At 38.6% G+C, this 25,260-nt stretch overlaps 2 protein-coding genes and 1 long non-coding RNA gene across 43 annotated transcripts in view; 2 read left to right on the top strand and 1 right to left on the bottom strand.

The window, feature by feature from the left end:
* Positions 1-5,887, top strand: part of B3GALNT1 (beta-1,3-N-acetylgalactosaminyltransferase 1 (globoside blood group)) — a 53,338-nt gene extending 47,451 nt beyond the window's left edge. For all 31 annotated transcript variants that reach the window (XM_043522275.1, XM_037908518.2, XM_043522277.1 and 28 more), the window contains one exon: positions 713-5,887. In XM_043522275.1, the coding sequence (XP_043378210.1) occupies positions 807-1,769 (963 nt within the window). In that variant the 5' untranslated portion in view covers positions 713-806 and the 3' untranslated portion in view covers positions 1,770-5,887. The remainder of the gene's footprint in view (positions 1-712) is intronic.
* A 1,758-nt stretch (positions 5,888-7,645) lies between these two features.
* The window catches only part of PPM1L (protein phosphatase, Mg2+/Mn2+ dependent 1L), a 208,891-nt gene continuing 191,276 nt past the window's right edge, over positions 7,646-25,260 (bottom strand). For 7 of the 9 annotated variants that reach the window (XM_043522256.1, XM_043522255.1, XM_043522257.1 and 4 more), the window contains 2 exons: positions 21,378-21,539; positions 7,646-13,386 (listed from right to left, as the gene is read on the bottom strand). In XM_043522256.1, coding sequence (XP_043378191.1) covers positions 13,040-13,386; positions 21,378-21,539 — 509 coding nt within the window. In that variant the 3' untranslated portion in view covers positions 7,646-13,039. The remainder of the gene's footprint in view (positions 13,387-21,377; positions 21,540-25,260) is intronic. The other 2 variants (XM_043522260.1, XM_043522259.1) reach the window with 1 other exon arrangement.
* Positions 13,384-23,319, top strand: LOC119567037. 3 transcript variants are annotated; one of them, XR_005226708.1, is made up of 4 exons: positions 13,384-13,956; positions 18,634-18,806; positions 20,207-20,494; positions 21,409-21,496. It is a non-coding gene; the product is annotated as an uncharacterized LOC119567037 (long non-coding RNA). The 3 variants fall into 3 exon arrangements; XR_005226707.1 differs by having other exon boundaries at positions 18,582-18,806; XR_005226709.2 differs by lacking the exon at positions 13,384-13,956 and adding an exon at positions 22,221-23,319 and having other exon boundaries at positions 16,187-18,806.

Genomic DNA, 25,260 nt, shown 5'->3' with positions numbered 1-25,260 from the left:
AGCTTGGTGTGTGTCACTGAAATACTTATGGATGTAGGTTTGTAATTCTAAGATTTGTTCAGTTTGCTTGTATAGAGGTTGACTCTTCATTAGCATATTCAGCCAAGAGCATGCAGTTAATGAGGAGATGCAGCTGTGTTGGGATGAGACAGCATATTTGTCTGCATTTGTTTTTGTCTTGTTTTTTTGTTTATATCCTCCTGGTCACTTCCTGCTTACATAAAAATCTCAAACTACAAATGTAATAAAATTATTTACCTTCTTTCCGTCAAAAGAAATTGCTAACTATTATGGGTTTTGAGCAGTATTTAAAAAAAACACTTTCGTCGTCTTTTTGTGTGCCACCATCCCTCCAGCATCAAGCTTTAAATGAGTCTAAAACACTGGGTTGATGTGCTGAGAGCCCTCAACTGTCTGGAATTAAGAGTGCTCTATATTTGGTCCTTTAGTAGATGGGACTCCCAAGGAGAAAGCCATGAATAAGATCAGTCACCACTCCTCTAGTTACAAGCAAACTTCATTCATAATTAGTATGTGGTGTTCAAGATATAAGTGGTGGCTAAAGAACAGTGTTTAGCAGGGCCAGTGTAGTTTTCCTTTTCTGACCTCATGATATCAAGCTATGTTTTGTAGTTACAATTTTAGGCAGATGATAAAATGAGTACAATTGCATTCTTAATGTACTAACCTTTTCCATCTGCATTTCTTTCAGCAAGAAGCTGGCTCTCAAAATTTGTGATTCAGGACTTTGTAAGCCTCTTGAAGTTCTGCTACACACATCTGTCTTGTAGCTGCTTCTGGTGAATATGTCTATAAAATACTTAAAATGGAGTTTTTTGGCACTCTCTATGCTTTCTGTCATAATAATGACATGGTACATGATACTTCCTTCGCATACTGTGATAGAGCATACAAACTGGATGTATTTCTATGAATATGAGCCAGTTTACAAGCAGAACTTCCTCTTCACACTGCGGGAGCGTTTAAAATGCAAAGATACAAATCCGTTTCTGGTCATCTTGGTGTCTTCACAACCTATGGATATAGAGGCAAGGCAGGCCATTAGAGTAACATGGGGTTCTAAAAAATCCTGGGGGGACCGTCAGATTCTAGTACTTTTCTTATTAGGGAAAGGAGCTGAAAGAGAAGACAGCTTAGATGCATTATCGATAGAAGATGAAAGCATTCTGTATGGTGACATAATTCGCCAAGATTTTATGGATACTTATAACAATCTTACCTTGAAAACAATCATGGCATTCAGATGGGTGTCTGAGTTTTGTTCAAATACTAAATACATTATGAAGACTGATTCTGATGTTTTCATCAACCCTGGCAACTTAGTAACGTTTCTTCAAAATATAAATTCTTCAGACAGTTTTTTTACTGGTTACCCTCTAATTGATAACTTTTCCTACAGAGGGTTTTACAGAAAAACATACATTTCTTATGATGAATATCCATTTAAGGTATATCCTCCATACTGTAGTGGAATGGGGTATATACTTGATGGAAAACTGGCTCTGAAGATTTATGAAATGATGAGCCATATCAAACCTATTAAATTTGAAGATGTTTATGTTGGAATTTGCTTAAATATGCTAAATGTGAACATCCATATTCTAGAAGATACACAACTCTTCTTTTTATACAAAATTAACTTTAACATCTGTAAATATAGACACTTGATTGCAGTACATGGTATCACTTCAAGTGAAATGATGAGATTTTGGCAGGATTTATTGACAGACACTTCACTCATTTGCTAATGATCCGATGTTAATATAGGTCTGTCAAAAGCTGACTGTTTTGTCCTGGCCTCTTGGTTTGAATTGCACTGTAGAAAGTGTTTAAATTGAGTTTTGTAGAACAAGGAAATGGGGTTTTAGAAAGGATCACTCAGGCTTATGGGACCACCCTGATTACGAGGCACAATTAAAACAGCAGAATATCTCTAGAGGGTTTTCAATATGGTGTTTTTAAATTGAGAATGAGACTTCGTTGCACCTTTTTTATTCCAGAATTATTTAGATTATATGGTAACAGTACTCTGCTCACTCCACCCCTCTAGTTCATTTCTGAACAGTCTGCTGCAAGTATGGGGTCATCCTGCCTGAGTTTCCTGCCACCTCCCCAGGAATCTGTTGTCTTATGAAACCGCAGCAGCAGCACCCCTTTTTTCTCAAAGAACTGTCCCACAAACCTAGATCCTGGGGCAAAGTGCTATCTGTTTTCCTTCAGATGGATACCCTGCCTACTCTAGGGAATGTCTCATCCTGGGCCCCCATCAACACATGAACTCCTCCTCTGCACTGCATGATGCTCAAAGTTGCTTGCTTAGTCAACCCCAATGATTCCTTTAGAAATAGTGTGCCAAGATTTTCAAAATTAGCTGTTTAATTTTAGGCTCCTATGTTTTCACTGAAGTCAGCAGAATTTCTAGATACTCAGCACTTCAGAAAATCTGGCTGCTTTTTTAGGTGCCTATATATATATTTTATAGAATTGCCTTAATGGCTTCAGAAAGCTGCATTATTTTAGTGGTAACAGTGTTCTCAGTATATTAAGATAGAGGGCCAGATCTACAGCAGTGTAACTTAGTTCAAATAAACTTACTTTCAAGTTACTCTGCAATATAGGACAGCAAAATTTATGCACTAATAGGCTCATCTCCACACCTACCAGAATCCAGGCAGGGAAAATAAGCAATGAGATTTGCTGTGAAACATGTCAGTTGAAATGGCTTTCAAATGCTGAGATCAACTTTCATTTGCAAAATGAACTGTTTGGTTCAGAGTTTAAAATAAAAATTTGGAAATATTTCTAGACTTTTTTCTAAGAGGAATCTTAACACAAGAAAACAAATGATATTTTTTATGTAAAGACGGGTATTTTATTGTCTTAGTCATATCAGCAAGGCCATGTTTCCAGTAGTTTATGCTTCTGGTAGACAATACAGAATCTGCAAGTGCATTAACACATTTATTATTCTTGACACATCTAAAATCTATCACATACCAAAGATACAACAGTGACATCCTGTACATCTAGAATGACAGAGCACTGCCACTTTACTTCTACTCATACTATAGCTAATGATATGATATTTACATTTAATTTCTCTTTTAAATTGTCTCTTAGAGACAAATGTAGAATAGGTATAAAATAACTCCACTGCTAGTACCAAGAATGAGGTTTCATCAATATTTTTTAATGTGCACTATGATCAGTGTTGAATTTTGATAACTTCGTATAACCATACATGATATCTTACAGGTTAACTTAAATACTAAAGTGGAATCTTAGTCGTAGGGGAGAAAATTGTGTTCACCACCACAAACTATAGACCCCAATATTTTGAACTTTGTTCTAGAAGGGTGCTCACTGTGATTCAATTCAAGGTTGTGTGTTTTATTTTTTTAAACTAGCTTGTATAGTTTAATGAAATTCTAAAGATAGGTAATGTCTTCTTTAAATATGGTGGGGAGGAAGTGCTATTCTAATTTTAGAACTAGAAATTATTGCAAAACTGCAACAACTAAACTTCTGGGATCCACTTATGATTTGATATGAGTTTTAGTATAGTTGGGTGGGTGTATATATCATCTTGTCCAATGAGTGGGCATACATTGAAAAATTCTCACTACAAAAACAGCTTATTATTTTAAACCTACCATGACACGAACGTTTATTTAATAGTGAGTGTTTGCCCCATGAATGCTGATAGTCAGTATAGTTGGACAGTGGTTAATATTGCTTTTTAAAAGAATACTTTAGGTGGAATCACAGAAGACTTCAATCTTCACAAAGCTGATGCAAGGCAGATGGCTGCAGCTGCAAAAATAGGTATGACAATAAGAGAAAAGTAAGTAACTTTCTCCAATCAAGATACTTTTGTGCCTGACAAGGTTCACTGATCAGCGATTGCAGGGCTTTTGCCTTCAGAAATGTAGATTTATACTCAGTTTATTCAACCTGAAATTGTAACTTAGTGACAAAACTGATGATTTAATTTGAAACAGCCTCTTTGTAACTTGGACATTTTTCTTGCTTCTCCCATTTCTAAACAGATTTGAACGTATTTATTACTAGAAGCATAAAATGTGTAATACTGCTTGCCATGTTACTTCAATGGAAATGTTGGCTATTTTTAAAAACAAACCTGATTATAAGAGGGGAATTTAAAATAATCGTATGAATTTACACCATCAGTCAATTTTAATGTAGGCTACAAACTCCTCTGTCCCCTTAACATCTTCTGATAGGCTGAAGTTTACACTTCATTTCTAAGATTTCTTATGACCCTGTTTATGAACTTATTGGCCTTGCAAATGACGCAGATGAAGTAGGTCAAACATCCTTCAGGACCATACATATTCTCACAGAGGTGGTGTGCACAAAAATGCGTCAAACAGTGTTTAGCATTTAGAGTTTTATTCTAGTGTATTGAAAATAGCATTCACAATGTAAAATTACCACTGTATCTATCACCTGTATATTCTTCCAGTAGAGTTTGCAGATTTAAGTGTTTAGACATTTTACTGGGATTCATTGATTGCGTACCTTCAAATACAAATAGTAAATACTTAAACTGTGACTAGGTGCATTGCAGGATGAACCATTTTAATGAAGACCACAGACTGCATATATTCTTTGCTTGTACCCAGTTTTGGCATTGTTTTTATGTCTGCCATTTGTACAGTACTAAAAAGAAAATGTACAGTAGACTTACAGAAAATTGTATTCAATCACCTGTTTCATTTATCTTGGTATAGTTGGTTTTTAAAAGTTTGAGTAATTTAAACTGAATTTAATTATGCTGGGAGTCTGGATTCACAGTGTACATAATGTACGACACAAACTTGAACTAGAAACTGATTGAGGGTAAACTAAATAGGATGTGAACACTGAATTCCTAATCTTCTGTCTATATCAGATATGTTACTTAAATTATAAAACGCAGAAGCTGCAAACATGGGACTCAATGCTGCACTCCTTAGACAAAATTCCCACTGATGTCAAGGGGATTGAGGCTGAATGACATTTTGGATCCTTATAGGAAAATTGTAGCTTTTCCTATTCTTGAAGTAGAATATATGATTTGGGAGGGATCTGAAATGTGTTCCTCTGAATGCTGCTTGTTAAAGTGATCTACTTGATGCTATTTAAAAAAAAATTACACTTCAAAGGTTGAAAAACCATGTTTGTATACTAGTAGTAATCTGTGATGGAAGGGAAACACACACTTTCCACAAGGCAAGGATATATGGCTTTTATCTTATTTCCTTGTGTAGTGGGGTCCATGTTTTCTAAAATATGAAAACTGTAAACTAGTTTATAAATACATGTTGGGCGTCTGATAATCAAAAAGGGATTATAATCCCTAACAGGCCCATTTGGTTTTAGATTGTTTTTCTGTGGATGCCTGATAAAGTAATTTTCTAATCTCCGAGAGAATATAACCTGTGCTATTATGGTTTGTCTCACCTTCAACTATGGGGCTTTATTTTGCATCCTTAAAACAAGCAAATGCTGCAATGTATTGAATATATCAAGTAGAATAAATTAAACCCAACTGAGCATAATTGTTGTGTTTTTAACTTTATAGCTAAAACCTCACTATTTCTAGCCTTGTGACTGTAGTTACTTACTACATTACTTTCTGCAATCTTCATTAATCTGACGGACTCTTAATAGCCAGACTTTTAAAAGTTCATTTAAGGTGTCAGTAGTACATACATGCTGACTCACTATGTAAAATGAGGAAAATGTAATCTGCTGGCTTACCCAGGACTCTTTGTAATGCTTTGTCTGGTGTGTTCCTTAAAGCTATAGTGAAAACCTTTCTCTCACAGCTTGTATTTCTGAAATAAAAATACAAACTAAGCGCTTTTGGTTTTGAATGAAAAGCAACTGCAAACTTTGTAAAGCATAAAGAGAATCTTGGCTATGATGATTTAGCAAAGTAAACAACACTACTTGTTTAGACAGTGTGGTTCAGTTACTGTCATACATACCTCAGGCTCTGCTCTTATAATGCACAAAAAGGTAAGAAAATACTGCACTGATCTGATAGGTTTTTAACAATCCAAACAGCCAAATCAAAGTGTAAGCATTTTTCCTGAGCACTCTTCCATATAACAGAGCCAGCCATGGTTCTACAATCTCTAACTGCAATACTAGTCTTTGTATTATTACTTCTGAAGTACGCTGCTGCACACCCCCAGCCTCTGCTCCTCAATCCACTACAGTAGTGGAGTCATAGGGATCCCAAAAGTTTCATTATAATAAATTAAAAAGGGAATGGTCCTGAAGCCAAGAACTAGGTCTTATTGGTAAAACCAGCCTTAGTAAACTATCCATATTTCACATCTCTCACCCGTATAATCTGAGTAGTGTAGTAAGGAGAGTTGAATTGATTCAATATAGAACAAAAACTACTTCAGACATTTGGCTTTTGAACACTAACACTCTAAAGGGATGTTCCCTGTGTGATAGTCTTTAAAAAGTTGTATTGTACTTAGACTCTACTCAGACAGACATGATTGTCTGTTCTGGGACCAATATTTGACCACTAACTGAAACCAATGTGTTATGGCTGCACAGATTCTGCATTTAGATTGATAAAGAATCTAACCATAACTGCTTAAAGAAAAGGAGTACTTGTGGCACCTTAGAGACTAACCAATTTATTTGAGCATAAGCTTTCGTGAGCTACAGCTCACTTCATCGGATGCTCACGAAAGCTTATGCTCAAATAAATTGGTTAGTCTCTAAGGTGCCACAAGTACTCCTTTTCTTTTTGCGAATACAGACTAACACGGCTGTTGCTCTGAAACCTGTCATAACTGCTTAGTGATTTATTATGAATTACCTGTATAGAATACACACTGAACTGGATTTCTGAGCAGCTGGTTCCCTATAAACTAATGCACCTCCAAAGGTTCAAGGGCTAGAGCTGTTGGAACCTAGGACTTGTAAATGCGGGGAAATACTGTCCCCCTTTCCCTCTGTGGTTCAAGGAATATGGACTTTTTCCCCTTTTGACCCCAGGAAGATACAAGAAACTAGCCTCTTCTAAAAGTAGGATTCAAACCTTTTTCTTCCAGAAGGCCTCTAAGGTGGTGGTCACAATCATATTTATAGTTTGATAAGCTTCAGTTGCTCTGACCTTGTACATTTTACTGTACCTAAGATACTCATGTAATAGCTGATTCTATATATACTCCATGTTCAGGGGTCCTGCTCAATGAAATTTTTGTATATCACAGAAAAACCAAGTCCTTCGGTGCTATATAAACAAACCTAGTAATTCAATATACAAAAGTATACTGAATTTAGAATGTAAATGTCCCATGAGGTTCCAGTATTTAGATTTGGAAAGATAATTACAAACTTAACCACCATTAAAGATTAGCAGCTATATTACATGTCTGCTAAACCTCAAGCTACTAGTAACATTAATTGCCTGTTGCTTTAATAAAAAACCTGAACCTTCCATTTTCCAAAACTACTTTTTTAAGGTCCTGATCCTAGATGTTACTCTGGACTGGTAGACTGCTGCAGAACAACCTTCAAGATTAAGGCCTAAAACCTATTTTAGAAAATGGAAGGCTGAGTTGTTGTTTTCTTTTTTTTTAAAAAAAAAAAATGCTGATTTTTTCCCCCTATCCATGTGAAATAAACACTCATGTATCACCAGTATCTTCCTACTGTTTAGTACAGTGACATCTTGTCTGTTAAAAGGTAGCTGGTTTCTTGAAAATTTGTTTATATTTTCAAAATACAGAGTTAGAATTTATTTAGCAAATATATTGTTACTTCAATCTGGCCTAACTGCTCTAAAGCAAAGAATTTCTTCTGACTTTAATAAAGTAAAAGCACCATCAGATAGCTGTTATACAGAGTGAACACTAAACGCTTTACCCACCACACGTAGGTTACCATAAAACAAATGTCACTGCACAAACAATCTAATACTGTTTTTACTATTGATCCTTTCACTTAGATCAATGACAAATCTTCCACTGACTTCAATGGGAGTAAGATCACTACACAAGCCCTTTATTTTTAAAAATCATCTTCTGGACCATTTCACTGACCAGACACTTCCATTCCTGTGCTTAATACTAAATGTTACAGGAAAAAAAAGACAAAAAATAAAACAGCTGATGCTGCCAACCTGGAGATGATCTGTGAATTTCAGAACCTGCATGTTTGGCCACAGCGGCCTGAACAAGCTGTACTGTCACCAAACTTTTGGATGCCTGCAACAAACAGTTAAGTTGCTTCAAATGCATTCACTGATATGATAAGGTAAGACAACCATGTTTGGAGAGATCTTGGCAAGGAATGCAGGGCAAGTTGATGACATGGCTCTAAATACCAAACAGGTCCTCAAACTTTTTGGTGGCTAAATTCTACTCTTGGATCTGTATATGTAATAAACCATGGGTGCGTATGTTCAGACACCACAATCATCAATGGAGACTGAATCTGGGACCTTCAGCACTAGTATAAAGTTCACTCCTGTGCAGTGGGCACGCGTATACCTTACACAGGACCTCTGCACTGGGGTAAATTTCATCCTTAAAGAACATGCATCTTTTGCTTGTGCTAAAGGAGCTACTACAGTAGCACCTCAGAGTTATGACCACCTGAGGAATGGAGGTCGGTTGTAACGCTGAAGAAAACGTTACAGTTCTTTCAAAAGTTTACAACTGAACATTGACTTAATACAGCTTTGAAACTTTACTATGCAGAAGAAAAATGCTGCTTTTAACCATCCTAATTTAAATGAAACAAGCACAGAAAGTTTCCAGACCTTGTCAAATCTTTTTTTTTTAATGTTCCTTTTTTTTTTCCAGTAGTTTATGTTTAACACAGTACTTTACTGTGTTTGCCTTTTGGGGGGGCGGGGGGGGGGGCGTCTGCTGCTGCTGCCTGACTGTGATTCCAAATGAGGTGTGTGGTTGACCAGTCAGTTCGTAACTCTGGTGTTCGTAACTGAGGTTCTACTCTATTAACTTTCAGTCAGTAGGCTACTATACTTCCTTGGGCAAGACACTAGAGGGAGAGATGATCACACAGAAAGGCAGTGTATTATGTACAACTGGACTTCGCTGACAGCCAGAATATGAGGATAGATTATAGCTCTTTAATTAGTAAAGCACAGTCCTTGCAAAGAGTTCACAGTACAGCACTTGTATAACACAACACAGTAAAACTGCAAGGGTCTGCTATAAGAATATGTATAAAAGTGTACTCAGTTAATTTGGCTCTGGAAAACCACCAGTTTAGAATACCATTGCCAATAAGAGCAACATTTAAAAAAAAAAAGTGAGGTATAACTACAAGTTTACAATATTTAATAATGAACAATACATATGTTGGACATAGGCACCAGTTTAGTATAGTGGCCTTTCACATCTGGACACACAGACTCAAGGGACCAGGTATTTGGACATGGATACAGCCACTTTAGGCTAGATCCACAAAGGGACTTAGGTGCCTAACTGCCCCTTTAGATGCTTAAGTCCAACACTTAGGTGCCACTGAAATCCTCAAAACCCCAGCTCAGATGCTCCCTAACCCGGTACCCACCTAAGCTCCCTAGGTGCCTAAGTTTCTGCTGCGGGGCCTGTGCAAAAGCACCTAAGGTAATGATACCACCAAGCTGCTCGCTGCAAGCGAGGCATTCCCTGCCTCTCTTGCCTGTGGGGCCTGTTTCGATAGGTATGCTCCGAGCACACCTAACCCCCTTCAAGACAGCTGGGGGCAAACAGATCAGGACATTTTTGGGGTGGGGGGAGGAGGGGAAAAGCAACGTGTGCCCATCCCTCACAAGAATACACAGTACGTCAGTGGTTTGGGCATGCTGAGATACAGGAGGCCTGTTTTCAAATCCCCACTCTGATGTGGAGCCAGGGCCTCGAGCCTTGGTTTCCCACATCCCAGGTGAGCGTCCCAACCACCTGAACGTTAAAGACTTTTATAAGGGAGATGTAGATCTTCTTAGTCTTGTCCTTTGTGGGTAGCTGTCCACCTCACAAAATCGTTAAGAGACTTCAACATGACTGGCAGGGTTTACAGGGAAAGCCCTAGGAAAGTAGGTTTTTAAGGTAGATGCATTGACAGTGTGTGAGGGCAAATTTGCACAGTCCCTTCCCTCTTCGTATACCACTTTCTTTAACCCTAAAGTGAGTCTCCCCCCACCCTTGTTTTTTTTTTAAATTAAGAGTAAAATCCACCAGTCACATCAAACACAGATGGTGGAAGTGAATTTCTTTGGCAAAGGAAGGGAGTTATTGCAGTTATTGACAGTGCTATGGCAGACTACTAAAGCTACAGGTTTCATACACCAGGCATAGCAAAGGAGTTAACCATCAAGGAAAAAAATAAAAGGAAAATTCAAGAAAAGGTAGAAAAATAACTAATGCTTTCACAAATGCGAACATTGAACAGAGGCTGAAATAGCTTTGTTTAGATATCAGGCAAGAGTAAGTTCTGAGTCTTAATCCTGGAATAAATACATAGGTCAGTGCCACCCACAAAGCTAGTCTGTGCTCCTGTACTGAGTTTCTCAAATGCTTCTACACTGTGGTAGAGCCCAGCCTTGCAGCAGGACTGAGATCACATAGATCCTGCTGCCATAATAGTGGGAGCAGGATTAAAGAATAGTCCTGTGCAAGGCTCTAGACTGTGGCTCACTGCTAAGGCAACAGTATCTCATGGATCACCTACCTGCTTTCCCAATCACCACCTTGACATCTTACCTGTGTCAACTATGGTACCTGAATTTGTAAATCTACAGTTAACGACACAGTCAAATCCTTTTTCCTGGGCTCCTGATACAGGTCAAGCTGCTCCATAGGAGGTGAAGTGACTCTACCAGCACTCCTGTAGAGCTCTGGAGCTCCCTTCTGTGATCTATTGGCTGAGCTACAGGGAGGGTACAAGGCCTAATCTTAGTACCTGCTTTGAGAAATTTCCTTTAGCTCATGTGGTAGAGGCATACAGAGTGGGGTTTTCTGGTAGCTGAAGGATCATCATTCTAGTTCCAGCTCCCCACCTGTGTATGTATGGAAGACTTAACTGATAGATTCATTACAGCAAGATTGTAGCTACAGGCTGAAGTAATTCAGCTTTCTGCTGAAGTACTCGATTGAGATAGCTCCAGGGCTGTATTCCCTGCTCATTTCTACAGGTTCCTCCTCTACATTTGTAGCAGTACCTTAGTGGAGTAAACCTCTCAGCCTCTCTCTTTTTCCCTAAGAAGCTGTTTCCACAACCCTTTGAGTTCTTTCCTGCAAGGACGGGCCTGTCTGCCTCTCGAAGCAGCTGGAAAGGGGAAGGCAAAGGCTTCACCATGTGACCAGCAAATGCTCCTTGGAGCCCACTTTGAGAACTCCTGCTCTAGCATTGTACAGGGTTTCACACTTAAAAGGACCATCATGAAACCTCTGCACAACATTCACATCATTTCAGAGCACTCTAACCTGGAAGAGCTTTAGAAATGAGATCAGTGCAATTTAACTGAAGTGAGATCATTAATATTTCCTCTTACGACTTCAGTTTGATTGCAAAGCTACAATTAAAAATCCACTAAACTTGATTTTTTCCCTTAGTACAGCAGTTGGATCGTTTAATTAAATCTTTCACTTAAAGAATCAATTCCATGAAGGTCTCAAAATGAGGTAAGAAGCCTGTGCCCACACCTTTCTGTTTTAGATTTTCCGGTTTTCATTAGTATGTCTGACCTATTATTCACAAAAAGAATCCAAGGTTTCTGCTAAGACACTATCTATTCTCTGTTACTGTTCTGTTTCCAGATCACTATATGATAAAGTAACCAGCGATTTCCAGATCTATACCAGATTTGGAAGGTTGCTGTCTATAATAAAATTTACATTATTCACCGATTCCAAATACAATTATTGTTGAAAATCAGAACTTAAAAGTTTCTTGGTTACAGTTATGAGACTGTTTCAGCACTAAAGCATATTCCCAATAATTTACATGGCAATGGTGGTATACAGCATTGAACACTAAGTGCCATAAGCGTTGTTTTAGGGTTTTTTTCCTTGACAAATATTTTGAATTAAGTTTCAGTGTTACCAAAACTCCCCAGAACATCATAAAAAGCTCTGCCTTGCTTGAAAGCATCTTGTATTTTTTTCTCTACTTGTCTATGAAAATTCTTTCCTAAAAAGCAGAAGCAAGTGTGAACTGAATCAATGCTAAGCATTCTTCAACAATGACAGAACTAGTTTCTTGGTGACTGAAGGCATCAAACCTCAGAATTTGGTGAGGGAGTTTATCAGTTGATTTGAATACAGTATGGCATAGGGAAAGTGTAATGAAAATCATACACAGACTGGATAATCACATGGGTACACGGAACTCAATTATTTACTTAATCATATAGTAGAAAGGGCATATTTCATTATAAAATTATGAAGAGGGTGGCCAATTGTGGACTGGCAGAAGCTAGCATTTAGCTTCTCTTTTTTCTTCATGTAAAGCACAGACCAATAATTACAAATCTTTTTCAATCTATCACTGCAGATTAGATAAACAAGGATGCGAAGCATTGAAGAGTGCAGTTGTGAGATTAGTTACATATATGAGTGAAAAGCAGTGTCATTCCTATCGCTCGCTTATGACTGCCTTGCCCCTTCAGTTCCAAACTGAATGCAGCTTCAGCTATTAGAAAGGAAAATTAAGAAATCATCAGTATTTGAAAAAGCCTTAGGAGGAATTTTAAACCTTAGAAATTAACTAGAATATGACCTGACCCTTCCATTTCAAAGGAGGGCAGGTCACGTGAGGCAGGACAATGTGGGGAACTTAATTATTATAACTATCCAAAACATACTTGCCGTGTTGTTCTTTTTGTTCAGCAAAGAACAGATCAGAGGGATCTTTCCCATTTCTTTTACATACAATCCTAATGATAATTACTAGAACTTTCTACCACATTAAAATACAAGAGTTTGTTTTAAGTTCACTAGAGAAGAGGGAGAGAGCTGTTATAAATTCACTGTTCTTCTGTTTTGCTGCTATTCCTGAACTTCACCACCATAACTGTTATGTTATCAGGACATCCTCTGTAAAATGACTGCAGAACTATACTCTTTGCACCAAAATGTGGTTCATCCAGGCGTTCCTTGATGAATCGAACAGCCTCTTCATTGCTGAAAGCATCCCACAGGCCATCAGATGCTAAGATCATGAACTCCGGCTGTAGTTTGTCCAGATCAAAGGTCAGAATATCTGGGTCAGGGATAACAACATTCAGATTTTTCAGTGGATAATCTCCTAGTGAGCGGGACATGGCCAGAATCCCCTGAACACGCCAGGAGCCATTAAAGCTGATGAAGCCACCTGCAATGAAACACAAACTCTATTAAATTGCATCTCTATGACTTACTGCCAGATTCACTGTAAAATCTGTGAAAAAAATCTGTGAAAAAAACACAGATGAAAAACATTACATATCTAAAAAACCAGAAGATGCCTGAAGTAAGATAAACATCAAGACAATGCAGTGAAGAGTTGGATTGGGTCTACATGGAAGCCAGTGCTATTGAAATAGCTGAAACATAACATCACGGATAGCCCTCCTTTCAAAACAAAGCACAACTTTGTGTTTTTTACTCCTCAAATGAGTCTGACAAACTGGTGTGAACAGAGAGGTCTCCCTTATTTTGAGCAGTTTACCTTCCAGTGAGCCTTGTGTCAGTGCTCAGACAACACACAAAGTGAATCTCTAGATTCTGGTTTTAATAAAGCTCTTCTCCTTTTGTACAATTCACCAACAGGTTTCCCCTCATTTGGAAGGATGTATGAAGGAAATGGAACATTGAAAACACTTGCAGCAAGACCAAAATCTCACTCTCACCAAAAGGCACATACACAAAAGCATTTATGGACACCTCCATCAAGTTGTCTTGGGTGAGCAATAATGATGATGACCCAGAACACTCTTGTTCTGAAAACAATTCAATTCTCCTTCAGCACAGAAAATACAAGGGAGCTGATGGCTTGCTACAAATAGCAGCACCATTCTCAGAGCAAAGGATAATTCATGATGAATGGAGGCGGAGGAGGGGAAAATTATGGTCACACTGAAGTCAATGACAAAATTCCCCTTCTGACTTCAGTGTGGCCAGGCTTTGGTCCTTAAGCAATAAGATTTAAAAAGGAAGTTGGTGTGCTAGGTAACTGTATAATGCTCAAGGACAAGGCATGGAACTAACAGATCAAGATTTATTTATATTTTAAGACACTTTTTGCTCCCTTTAAAATAAGCATTAAAGTTATGGAAGTTCTTCATCCAAAAAGAAGAAAAATTAGTTAAATTGTCACTTTGTCTTCACTGTGGACTCCACATGCATGAAAAATTCACATTTGACAAATGCAGTCATTTTTCATGATTTGCCAATTGTCCGTAAAAGAATTTTTTTTTTTTTTTTTTTTTTTACAAATTTGCTATTCAAAATAATATTTTTTGCCTTGCAAATAAATTCCAGCCTATTATTGCTTGCAAACTATTCACTGCAACTATGTTATCCACAACTGATTATTTGGGTTTGCATGACAGGTCACAAAAGTCACATGACTCCCTGTTCTCTAGTTGGATGACCTAATCTTTAAACTATTTCTGCTTCCACTTGAAACTGTATTTCAGTTAACTGATTCTTGGTTAAAGCCTGAAACTTAATTTATGTGAACATCAGTCTGAACAGAACATTTTTGCCTGAATGTTTGCAAAGTGAATAATGAGGGCTATGAAGGAAAATTCTATTCAGAAGTCTCAAATATTTGTACATAATTCTCACTCCCTGCCCACCTCCATTGAAGACTGTATAAAATAGTGTCTCAATATTGAGACATGCACAGTTCCCGACACTGGGAATTTCTAAGACTGTATCTGAAACACCTTTTCAAACACACAGTCAATCAAACCCTGGGCAGTTGCTATATGCAATTATACATTTTTGAGTGGCCTCTTGGAACGACATGTAGCCAGTGCACTTATTTGCCTGTGCAGAAGATCCACAGGACAAACTGGGGAAAAAACCAAGACTACAAGAGAGCAAATAGTCAGAATGTAGTCTTGTGTGTTTTGGGATGATAGGAAAAACATAAATTTGCAATACATGACAGTTAATTTTAGAGCATGCCATAATTCAAGGAATTATGAACCTGTAATTCAAGGAATGCATTGCCTGTAGCTTTTATTATGCGTACAGAGAAGACATCTGATGCAACAGACTCATTGTATGTACCTATTCTAATATTTACAGCAAGAACTAATGGATACAAAATAATTTTTTGCTGTCTTTGTAAAGCAATGACTGAAGTTTTTCTATGGCACATGTTGTATACCACAGAGCTGGATGAAAAAGTATTTTTTACTACTTTTAATGTTTTCTCTTTTCAATCATGAAATCAGAATACTTAAAAATTCTCATTAAAACCAAATATTCTGCATCTCTAACGGTTACTGACGAGGAATAATCCCTATTAACAGAAAAAAAGATTTTGGCAACAATACAAAATTTTGCTTTTTAGACAGCTCAGTTTAAAGGATTATATTGTTCAAGGTGAATAACTTGCATATACATCCGTGACAGTCAATTTGTGGCTCCAAAATTGCATGTGGCTCTTCACAACCCTAAATGGAATTTTTTCAAGGCAAGCATCTAATTCAATGCTTCACAGCCGACTGGGTCTCTGAGCTTCCATCAACATAGCTAATGGTGGACCTATTCCAACCGAAAATCCGCTCCTGTCAGTGGTTGTAGACTGCATTTATGCTACAGGGCTATGCCACCATAGCTATGCTGGTATAGTCTCCATAGTGTAGACCACTGGTTCTCAACCAGGGATATGCAAACCCCTGGGGTACACAAAGGTCTTCCAGAGGGTACATCAACTCATCTAGATATTTGCCTAGTTTTACAACAGGCTATGTAAAAAGCCCTAGTGAAGTCAGTACAAACTAAAATTTAATACAGACAATGGTTTGTTTATACTGCTCTATATACTATACACTGAAATGTAAGTACAATATTTATACTCCAATTGATTTATTTTATAATTATATGGTAAAAAGGAGAAAGTAAGCAATTTTTCAGTAACACTGTGCTGTGACGCTTTTGTGTTTTTATGTCTGATTTTGTAAGCAAGTATTTTTTAAGTGAGGTGAAACATGGGGTATGCAAGATAAATCAGATTCCTGAAAGGGGTACAGTAGTCTGGAAAGGCTGAGAGCCATTGGTGTAGACATATCCTAAGTTATGATCAAGTTCCGGTGACTTATGCAACACATTATTTCTAAACTATGTGGCAAAGACTCCAGCATTATGTGGCATCTCACTCCCAAAAGCCGTTTCTCCCCTCTCCTAGTCCAGTCAGTCTTGTGTTATTTACTTTGGTATTAGATTTAATTTATTTTAGGCAGCCCCCAAAATTTGTACTTTCAAAGTACTACAAGTTTTGTTCTGACAATGAAGAGCAGCAATGAAGGACTTGTCAGGAGAAGATCGAGGTTTCATTTTTAGGTAGGGAATACAAGGGGGATTTAGCTCACAGGAAGCTGTGAGGTTGTTTTGGGAGCCAGCTGAGGGGTTTGGCATTGAGGAGAAGATTCTTTCCCTCCTGCTTCTGGCTGTGAATAGGAGGGGAGGGCTCACTGAGGTGAGAGGGAAGGCGCTTGAATTCCTCATCTCTCATTCCAGCAACGCTTGACAGCATCGAGCCACCCCAGTCCACTCCCACCTCAATGTCTGCGACTACATCCAAAAGTGACAGATCAGGTGATATCTGTCACCTCAGTATTAACAGGCCACTGACAGGAAAGTTAACATTTTCTCTGAGCCAATGTTTCACGCTATTGTTTGCAGACTAAGACAAAGATTACTGCATCAGTTTATACCAGGTTCACATTCTTTTGGTTGTCTTCTCCACCCCAGGGCTAGGGACTTAACTTTTAAGTGAAATCTCATCCTGCAACACAATTATGCAGCTGCATAACTGTATTACACATGGGGCCCGGATTGTGACACTGCCTTCTAATGATGGAATGTGATGAGGAAAAATTGTAATTCAGCATCATGATGTGGTTATTTTGGGTCTTTCTGTAACTGCCTTTGATAAGACAGTAACTGTCCACCTCTTCAAAGGTAGTATCATGGTTTTAAATCATTATAAATGTATTAGCATAAAAATTTTATGATCAGTTAATGGAAAAATGGAGCAAAGTGGGGTAACAGATATATTATGGTATTGCAATAAACTTCATAATTACAATTTTAGCACCCGGTGTCTATGTTATATTTATTATACATATTAAAATCTCAAGGGCTGTTAAGCAATATGTAAAAGTACCTAGCAGAGGTATGGATTGGTGTCTGTGTTGTTAATAGCACTGTCTACATTATAAAGCAGAAGATTATATTAATCGTGATAATAAAAATGGGACAGTACACAACAGAGAGGAAAACACATTAAGTGAGGCTAGCAAGAGTATTTTTTGTTGAGTTGCAGAGAGCTAGAACATTCATCTTTCTAATGAGACCTGTTCTTCCAAAGAGAAGAAAAAAAAAATCAAGAAGTTCAATGTCCTTGTGTAGACAAGCCCTTAGAGATAATCTAGGCCAAAAACACAGGAACAGGGAATTATCAGGACAGACCTTTAGAGTTTTGAAGTTTATTAGAAATGTTGGCTAGCTCTTGCTTCTGCTCTGTTCTGGATTTCTGCTCCAAGTAGATTTGCTTAGCATCCAGAGAAAAAGGTATTGGTCTAATAACAACAACAATGATAATTATAATAAAATCTGAAGATAAAAGGAACTCCAATCAAAAGGAAATATGTCAGAAAAGCCTAAACTCTCAGCTGATCATGCTCAGAATAACCACAGTGTACTTCACTGAAATTCAGTAAGATTGGGGATTAGAAAAGGAAGGCACAGTTTATGAAAACTGTTCTTTTATTGCAATACTTTGGTGGAGGACAAACTACACAGACTGGGTTTGCCATTCAGATCTTCTCAATATCCCCTTATTTTTGCACTTTATCACTGCCAGATATTTGCCCTTTTTATTGCCATTACTGAGAGAGTGTCCTGCATTTAACATTAGATATTACTGCGGATGTAACTGCAATTTGTGGATAAAGAGGACTTTGATATTAATTGGGTTCCCTAAAGGCCCACGGTCACAGCCAGTACTGAAAGAAAAGGCATCAGGAGAAAGGGTTCTATTGAAAACACACCCTGGAGCCCAGGGGGGCACTATGCAACATGCTAAAAAACAAAACAAATCCATAACTAACATTCATCCTCATAAAACGAAGGAATTGAGAATGCAGTTGTCTGGTACAAATTTAGAAAAACAGGAATGGGAGGGAATGCTAATAAATACAGTGCTAATAGAAGCCATTCTAAAATCCTATTTTGTGGTGGGAAGTTTTTGGGGGCTTTTTAAGAAGTGGGAAGAAAAGCATCTCAGGAGACTGCACAATCCACTCCCTGATGATAATACTGAGCATTTATCACAGTTTTAATTCACAGATCTCTAAATGCTTTACAATGGGGGATAAGCATGATCATCTCCATTTTACAGACAGAGAAGTGCTTGTGCTAAGGCCAAACATCAGTTCAGTGACAGCATTATTAGGAACAGAAGCCAGGGCTCCTGACTTCCAGACTGCTGCTCTGTTAAATGGACTATCCTGCCTCCTAAGGTCACCCAACAAAGATGTGATTGGCTGCCTGTTTAAGATACAAGAGTTACAGGTATGGTAATTTCGTGCAATATCCTTGAAAAACCTTACTGAATTAAGTTTAAGTATCCTTGGAGTCTATTGTATTAAATGAATGATTTATGTATTAGCGTTGGCCAAGACTGTATGTAACTTCTGTAGGGGAGAGAGGCGATGTGAACTCTGGGAACTATTATGAACTTCAAAGGACTGTATTGTATAATGTGCCAAACAAAAAATGGACTTCTGGACAAAGCAGTGTCAAGTGGTTTACCTGGGGAATCTCTAGTGGGAGGTGAATGCAAGTTCCCCTCCTCTGTTTATGCAAAAGCCCAACCTTTTGCAGCTATGCCATGAGAAGGGGACCAATGTCGACTGATTACCTGTTCCCAGAGTCTCAAGTTCAAAGGCCCAACTGCATAAAGGAAAGACGGAGCTATTCATGGGGGTGCTAATTCTCAGCTAATGCTGGTATGAATTTGTAGCCACAGAAAAACCTCTTAGCAGTGTCTGAAGGACTGACCTTACTGAAGTTGAGGTGATCTCTGGTAAGCTTATTAGCATATGCATAGGTTATTTTTTGTATCTAATGTTTTCTCTGTAATGCTTCCAATTTAAGAATAAATGTGCTTGCTTAGGAAGAGCTGTGTAGCTGTGGGCAATTACAGCTGTTCATAACTTTCCAAGAGACAGCAAAGTGCAGACATTGGCCTGTTTAGGCCGTCTGGGATACTAGGAGTTTCACAGTATAGGCAGGGAACTGTGCAGCCTGGAAAAATCCCTGATCAGGAGGGAGAGATGTGGGTTTCCACCCAAGAGAAATGACAGCTGAGGAGCTGGGAGCCTACAGTGGGTGCTCTTGAGAATACACGGAGGGTGCATACAGGTGCTGTTGCCTTAAACTATGACAATGATGATGGCTAAATGATGGATGATGTCTGAGAGTAAAAAATTCATCAGAATGAGGCTCTCTGGCTTATTTTTCTTTAAAAGACAAAGGGTTAAGGAAGATAGAAAAGGTAGATTTGAGCAGCACAAGTACTAGAGACAGAGAATGCTGTCATGGGGTCAATGTGACTGGAGGTCTTTCAAGTGCTGAGACACCAGCATCCCTTGTTATAAAAAACACCCCTTGGAAGATGCCTCTGTTATATAGAATGATCATGATATCCCAAGACAGATGTAAGAGGAGTGGATGACAAGGATGGGGAAGGCACTTTTCTACCACCAAATTTCTTTTCTGCAATTTGTTTATCTAGTCTCCTCAGGTGAGGGATGAGCAGTTATAATGGTTTAAAACAAGCATGTCTACTGAATCTTTGTGAATATTCAAGAGACTGAAAAACTATAAGGAGCATCTGCAAGTTTTTGATTCCTCGGGACAATGAACTGTTGATGCACAAACAATTTAGATGCTTCTGCTCATTTATACAGGAATTGCCATACTGGATCAGATCCAAGGTCCATCTAGTTCAGGATCATGTCTCCGACAGTGGCCAGGACCAGATGCTTGAGAAGAACGCAAGAATAGCCACACTGGGTCCATGAAGCCAAGTATCCTGTCTTCTGATGGTGGCCAGTGCCAGATGTTTCAGAGGGAATGAACTGAATCAGGCAATTATTGAGTGATCCATCCCCTGTTGTCCAGTCACAACTTCGAGCTGTCAGAGGTTCAGGGACACCCAGAGCATGGGATTGGGAGAAACCCCGCAATAGGCAGAGGTGAGATAATCTGACCCTATGAAGATCTCATTCTAATCCTAATAGTTAGATTGGTTTAAACTCTGAAGCACGTGGTTTTATCTCTATTCCAATACTCTTTGTTAGCATTGAATAGTTAGTCCTGCCTGGAGTGCAGGGGACTGGACTAGGAGACCTATCGAGGTCCCTTCCAGTCCTATGATTCAATTCTATGATTAACTAATGTAACTGGATATTCTTGTTATTCATACACATGTCCAGTTCCTCAGTCTTGCTAAATTCTTCGCCTCAAACTACATATCTACCCTAAAAGAATATATACCACTCACTAAATATGAAACATCTTCCTAAACCTTCATGACTGTGGTTCAGAACTCATTATCACACAGGTGTTATGTTCTGAAACCTCAGTTCCAGCTGGCATCCTTGATAGTAGCTTCAGTGGAGGTAGTGAGGTTCAAATAGGTCATGCAGACTCAACTGCCCTCATTCCTAGAGGTGGTCTCTTGCAGCAAAGGTTGTTGGTGTTGTATGGAGAAGCTTGCATTGCTGCTACCACTGATTAACCTATTCTGTGGAGGTAAGCAACCGGGTGCAGTGGATAGGACACTCAATGGGGTGTCAGGAGACTTGGGAGCTATTGCCAGCTTTCCACTGACTTGCCAAGGAATCCTGAACAAATTGCTGTCTCTGCCTCTGATTCCCCATGTGCATTTTGAGATCTATGTCTGAGAAGTGCTATATAAGTGCTAAATATTCTATACCATGGAAACTTCATTCTCCAAGATGTCAACCTGGTACCTTTCAGGAGCATACATCACATATGAAAAAAATAATTGTGTATTATCTACAGAATAAATTATTAAAGAATGCCTTGTTTGAACTGACAAGTTTAAAATCTTACCAGCTCTTTTAATCCTCTTTCTCTCCTTCAGTTGATAGGGTTTGTGATCATGAGACAAAGGGATAGCATTTCCATCCTTATCACACAGGACTCCCCGTGAATCACCAACATTGGCCACTGTAAGTTCTTTATCTGACAGCAATGCAATCAAACAGGTAGTACCTGAAAAAGAATCGGAAGAAAAAGAGGCAAGACAATGAAATAAACATCACCACTAGTTACACTGCAGTTTCCTCAGTTGTTATCTGTACTCAGCAGCCATAGGGAACAGCAGCCGCACATGTATCTGACTGAAACATCTAGTACTTTGATGACAATCTTTTTAATGGCATTGATCAAATGTGACAGTCCATTTTGTCTAACAATATTTTTAATCTATCAGATTTTAACTCTGATAGGCTGGGATTACAGGGTCATTCCCACAGCACAGCGTCTCTCATCTGCTTTGTCGTTTAGACATTTTTAAAATGACTCTATAGCATAAACCTGCTTGGAAACAGAAACTTCTTCCAGGATACAGCTTGTATTTCTCTCTCATGGGATGATGGGTAAAATAGGTGTTAAAAAATAAGATGTCTGTTGCTCAGATTTAATAAAATTCACTAGCAGGAGAATGTGCTTCAAATTAAGAAAGGCAGAGAGAAGTTGGGATAGGGGGAAATCGGTTCCCAGTCTAGGCCTGATAGCCGTCTTCTCCTGCTGGTCAAGGAAAGTAATAGGAGAGAAAAGTTCTCTTGGCACAACAGCCTAGTAACAGCCTTACTGAATGGCAGATACTACTTTAAAAAAATGCATTAATAAAATAAATCTGGTGGAAGTATAACCTTCTGTGTTCCTTTACAGAAAGAACAGCTGTCAAAACTGGGAGCTTATGTACATCTGGCCATGCCAACCCTCAGCATTAGATGTAAATAGGTTGTACATCCTCTGCAGGCCAGCTATCAGGGTATAAAGTATGATTTAAGATACTAGCAAGGGCGCACTTGAGGATATGTTGCACTGTATATTCTATGACAAGACAAGAGCAAAGTGGCTAAGGTCACTGTTAGTAAATAAGAGATTTGAAGAATATAGTATGTTGGTTGTTGTACCAAATAAATAAGGATACGCAGGTATTGTGGCTCATTTGTCCATTTAGTAGAAATGAAAATGAAAAAAAAGCCAAGTTTAATCAAGCAACTATTTCATGTTTTCCATTTTTCCAGTTTGGAATCTGATTAACTTGATTTTATGTATAAAGTTTTATATACACATTGTATCTTGTATTAGTTTGGGGAAGGCAAAAGCCAAATATAAAGTCAAACAAATAATTGTGTGACCTGGAGGCCCAGACGAGTTATCTATATGAAGTTTTGTAACAAAAGGTAACTTCAAAATTGTCATTACATTAATGCTCATTGCTTATGGATTACACTTGCACCTAGATAAGATGGTATAAATGCTCCAAAACACTTCAGAATCACAGAAATAAAACAAGAATTTGAGTTTATAAAAAGAGAGCCTGCAAAATAAATAAAAATGAACAACAGTTTGCAGTCATGAACCCCACAACCTAGCTGTCAGCTAGGTAAATATTATACTCCATTTTTGCACTGTTGCACTTTCAGTTTGGTTTGCACAATTTATTTAAAGGTTTGATTTTTGTTGCTTAGTCAGATGGTTTTGGTAAATGTATTTTCAAACAAAAAGCAGTTGTTAGTTATCCATCAGTTCAATTCAAACCTTATTTCTGGCTTTGTTACTGTTTCATAATAAAAACCATTTATAATCCATTTTAGTCCATTATGATTCATCACTGCATGTAACATAAAATCCTTTAAATAAAGCTAAAATAATTCATACAGTTTTACAAAAATATATAATGTCCCACTTCCACCATTCATAAGCTATACTGTACTGCTCACAGTCTACCTCCATCCTCCCCTCCACAGTTTAGCATGTTTGAGACTCAAAATATGAACAATAGGCATCCCAGACAATATTCCGCAGGGTGTGAGTGTTCTCTATGGGGCACCTTGCTGGCTGCTCAAATCACCAAGTCTCTGTGCCCTACCCTCACACCCATTGTTAAGACTTACTCCTTTAGTCTCACAAATATTGGGCAGAGCACAGAATGCAGCTATAATGGTAGGGATGTTTTTTTATGTTGCTTCCAAATGATTGCATAAACAGCATCATCTGTCTTCCAAACAGCCAAAAGAACACTCGACCTCCATTCTGCTGCTACTCAGGCGATAGTTAAAATGTTCCTTCCTTCTGTCGAAGCAGCCTGTGAATCACTTCATTAATCAGGGTTCCAGAGGAAAAGTGGAGTCTCCCAGAGTACTGGACCATACTCCACACCATTAATGTCCACAGTGGGCACTCGGGCAAACAGTCCTGTCTCCATTAATTTAAATAAAACTGAGTTCCAAAAGATTCTCACATTGCGGACCCTTCCAGACCACCCAACATTTATGTTTGTAAGCCTCCCATCGTGGGCCACCAGTCTTTGGAGAATGATGGAGAAACTCCCCTTTCTATTTATAAATTCTCTGTCGTGGTCCTATGGAGCGGAGGGGGGGAAATGATAGGCACCTGGGTGCCATCAGTTGCCTCTATACAGTTTGGGAACCTCATGTGTGCAAAGCCATCAATAATCTGCTTAGGGTTACCCAGCTTTATAACCCAGCTAAACAGTACCTTATCTCCACTAGAGCTGCAGCTCCAGGGCTAGTTCTGCACAAATCTTTTAAAAAATGGCCCTTCCCCATGCTGAAATTCTCTCACGACTGCTGGTCACCCCAGGTCTGCAAAACGATCCTTTCCCACCTATCCATGCTGGTTTGCTGGGCCTAGATGCAGTACTGAGCACTGTGTAGCTGAGTCAGGAACTGGTCCTTTAGTTCCAACAGCTCGGTATCCTCATCCTGCTGCAAGAGCTTTGTAGGGTTCTCCTGCTGCTGCTGTTGAATATTCCCCTGCACTATCTGTTCAGTGGTGCAGCGGGCAAGGTCTAGTGCCAAATGTGTTCAGTTTTGAATGCTGTAATCCAGTGAAAGAGCCATTACATATTCGCGCTTGTCACCATGGCAGTGCGGTGCATTTCTGGGTATATGCTGGCACACAGCAATTCAAAAATGGTGCTAGCCTACACAAAAGGAAGCCTGGGATGGAAAGAGCAGAAACATGTTTTTTTTTTAAAGTTTGAACCTACCTGGCTTCCCCTTTGCATCTCACAATTCACAGCAAAAACAATCCTATGATGCACTCTGTTCAGCCGCAAAGCAAAGGACCACAGTACATCCCTGAGAATTAACTCCCTCTCAGTTCACAGCAAACTGCCATCGTGTGTTTACACACTGCAAACTAAAAGTGGGACAGGTGCCTCACCTGCATGCTATTGGTATTATTTACCATTAACCCCCCTGTGTAAACATACTGTAACTTTCATGCTGTCATTGAAAACAAAGAACTAGGAATTGTTACAAATAAATAATATAGGAATATTATTGTGGGGTATCAGAGGGAACAATGACGGTAAACATTTTGGAGGTGTATCAGTTGTTTCTGTTCCTGCATTTCTGTCCCTTCACCCTGAATTCCTTAGTCCCTTGAAGTTGGAGGTCAGAAAAAAAAAATCAACTGATACCTTGTAAGTCATCCTAACTACAAAACATACTTCTCTGCATGACAATTGTTGATAATCCCTTCCCTGCTTTCCTTTCTGCCCTATTTCAGTATAGCTGGCAAGGACATATGCCTCTCTTCTAGACACCTACTGTGTTTTTGTCTCTGGACAATATGAGAAATACTCATGAACTAGTAAGTTCTGTTTCAGGCAAGATATATTTTACAGAATACTTCCAGACAAACTGCTCTGTGTAAAGAGAATTTCCTTGAA

This window comes from Chelonia mydas, chromosome 9 (assembly GCF_015237465.2).
Source record: "Chelonia mydas isolate rCheMyd1 chromosome 9, rCheMyd1.pri.v2, whole genome shotgun sequence".
NCBI classification, from domain to species: domain Eukaryota; kingdom Metazoa; phylum Chordata; order Testudines; family Cheloniidae; genus Chelonia; species Chelonia mydas.
Note: the sequence above shows the minus strand (reverse complement) of the source record. Positions and strands in the feature narration are given on the sequence as shown.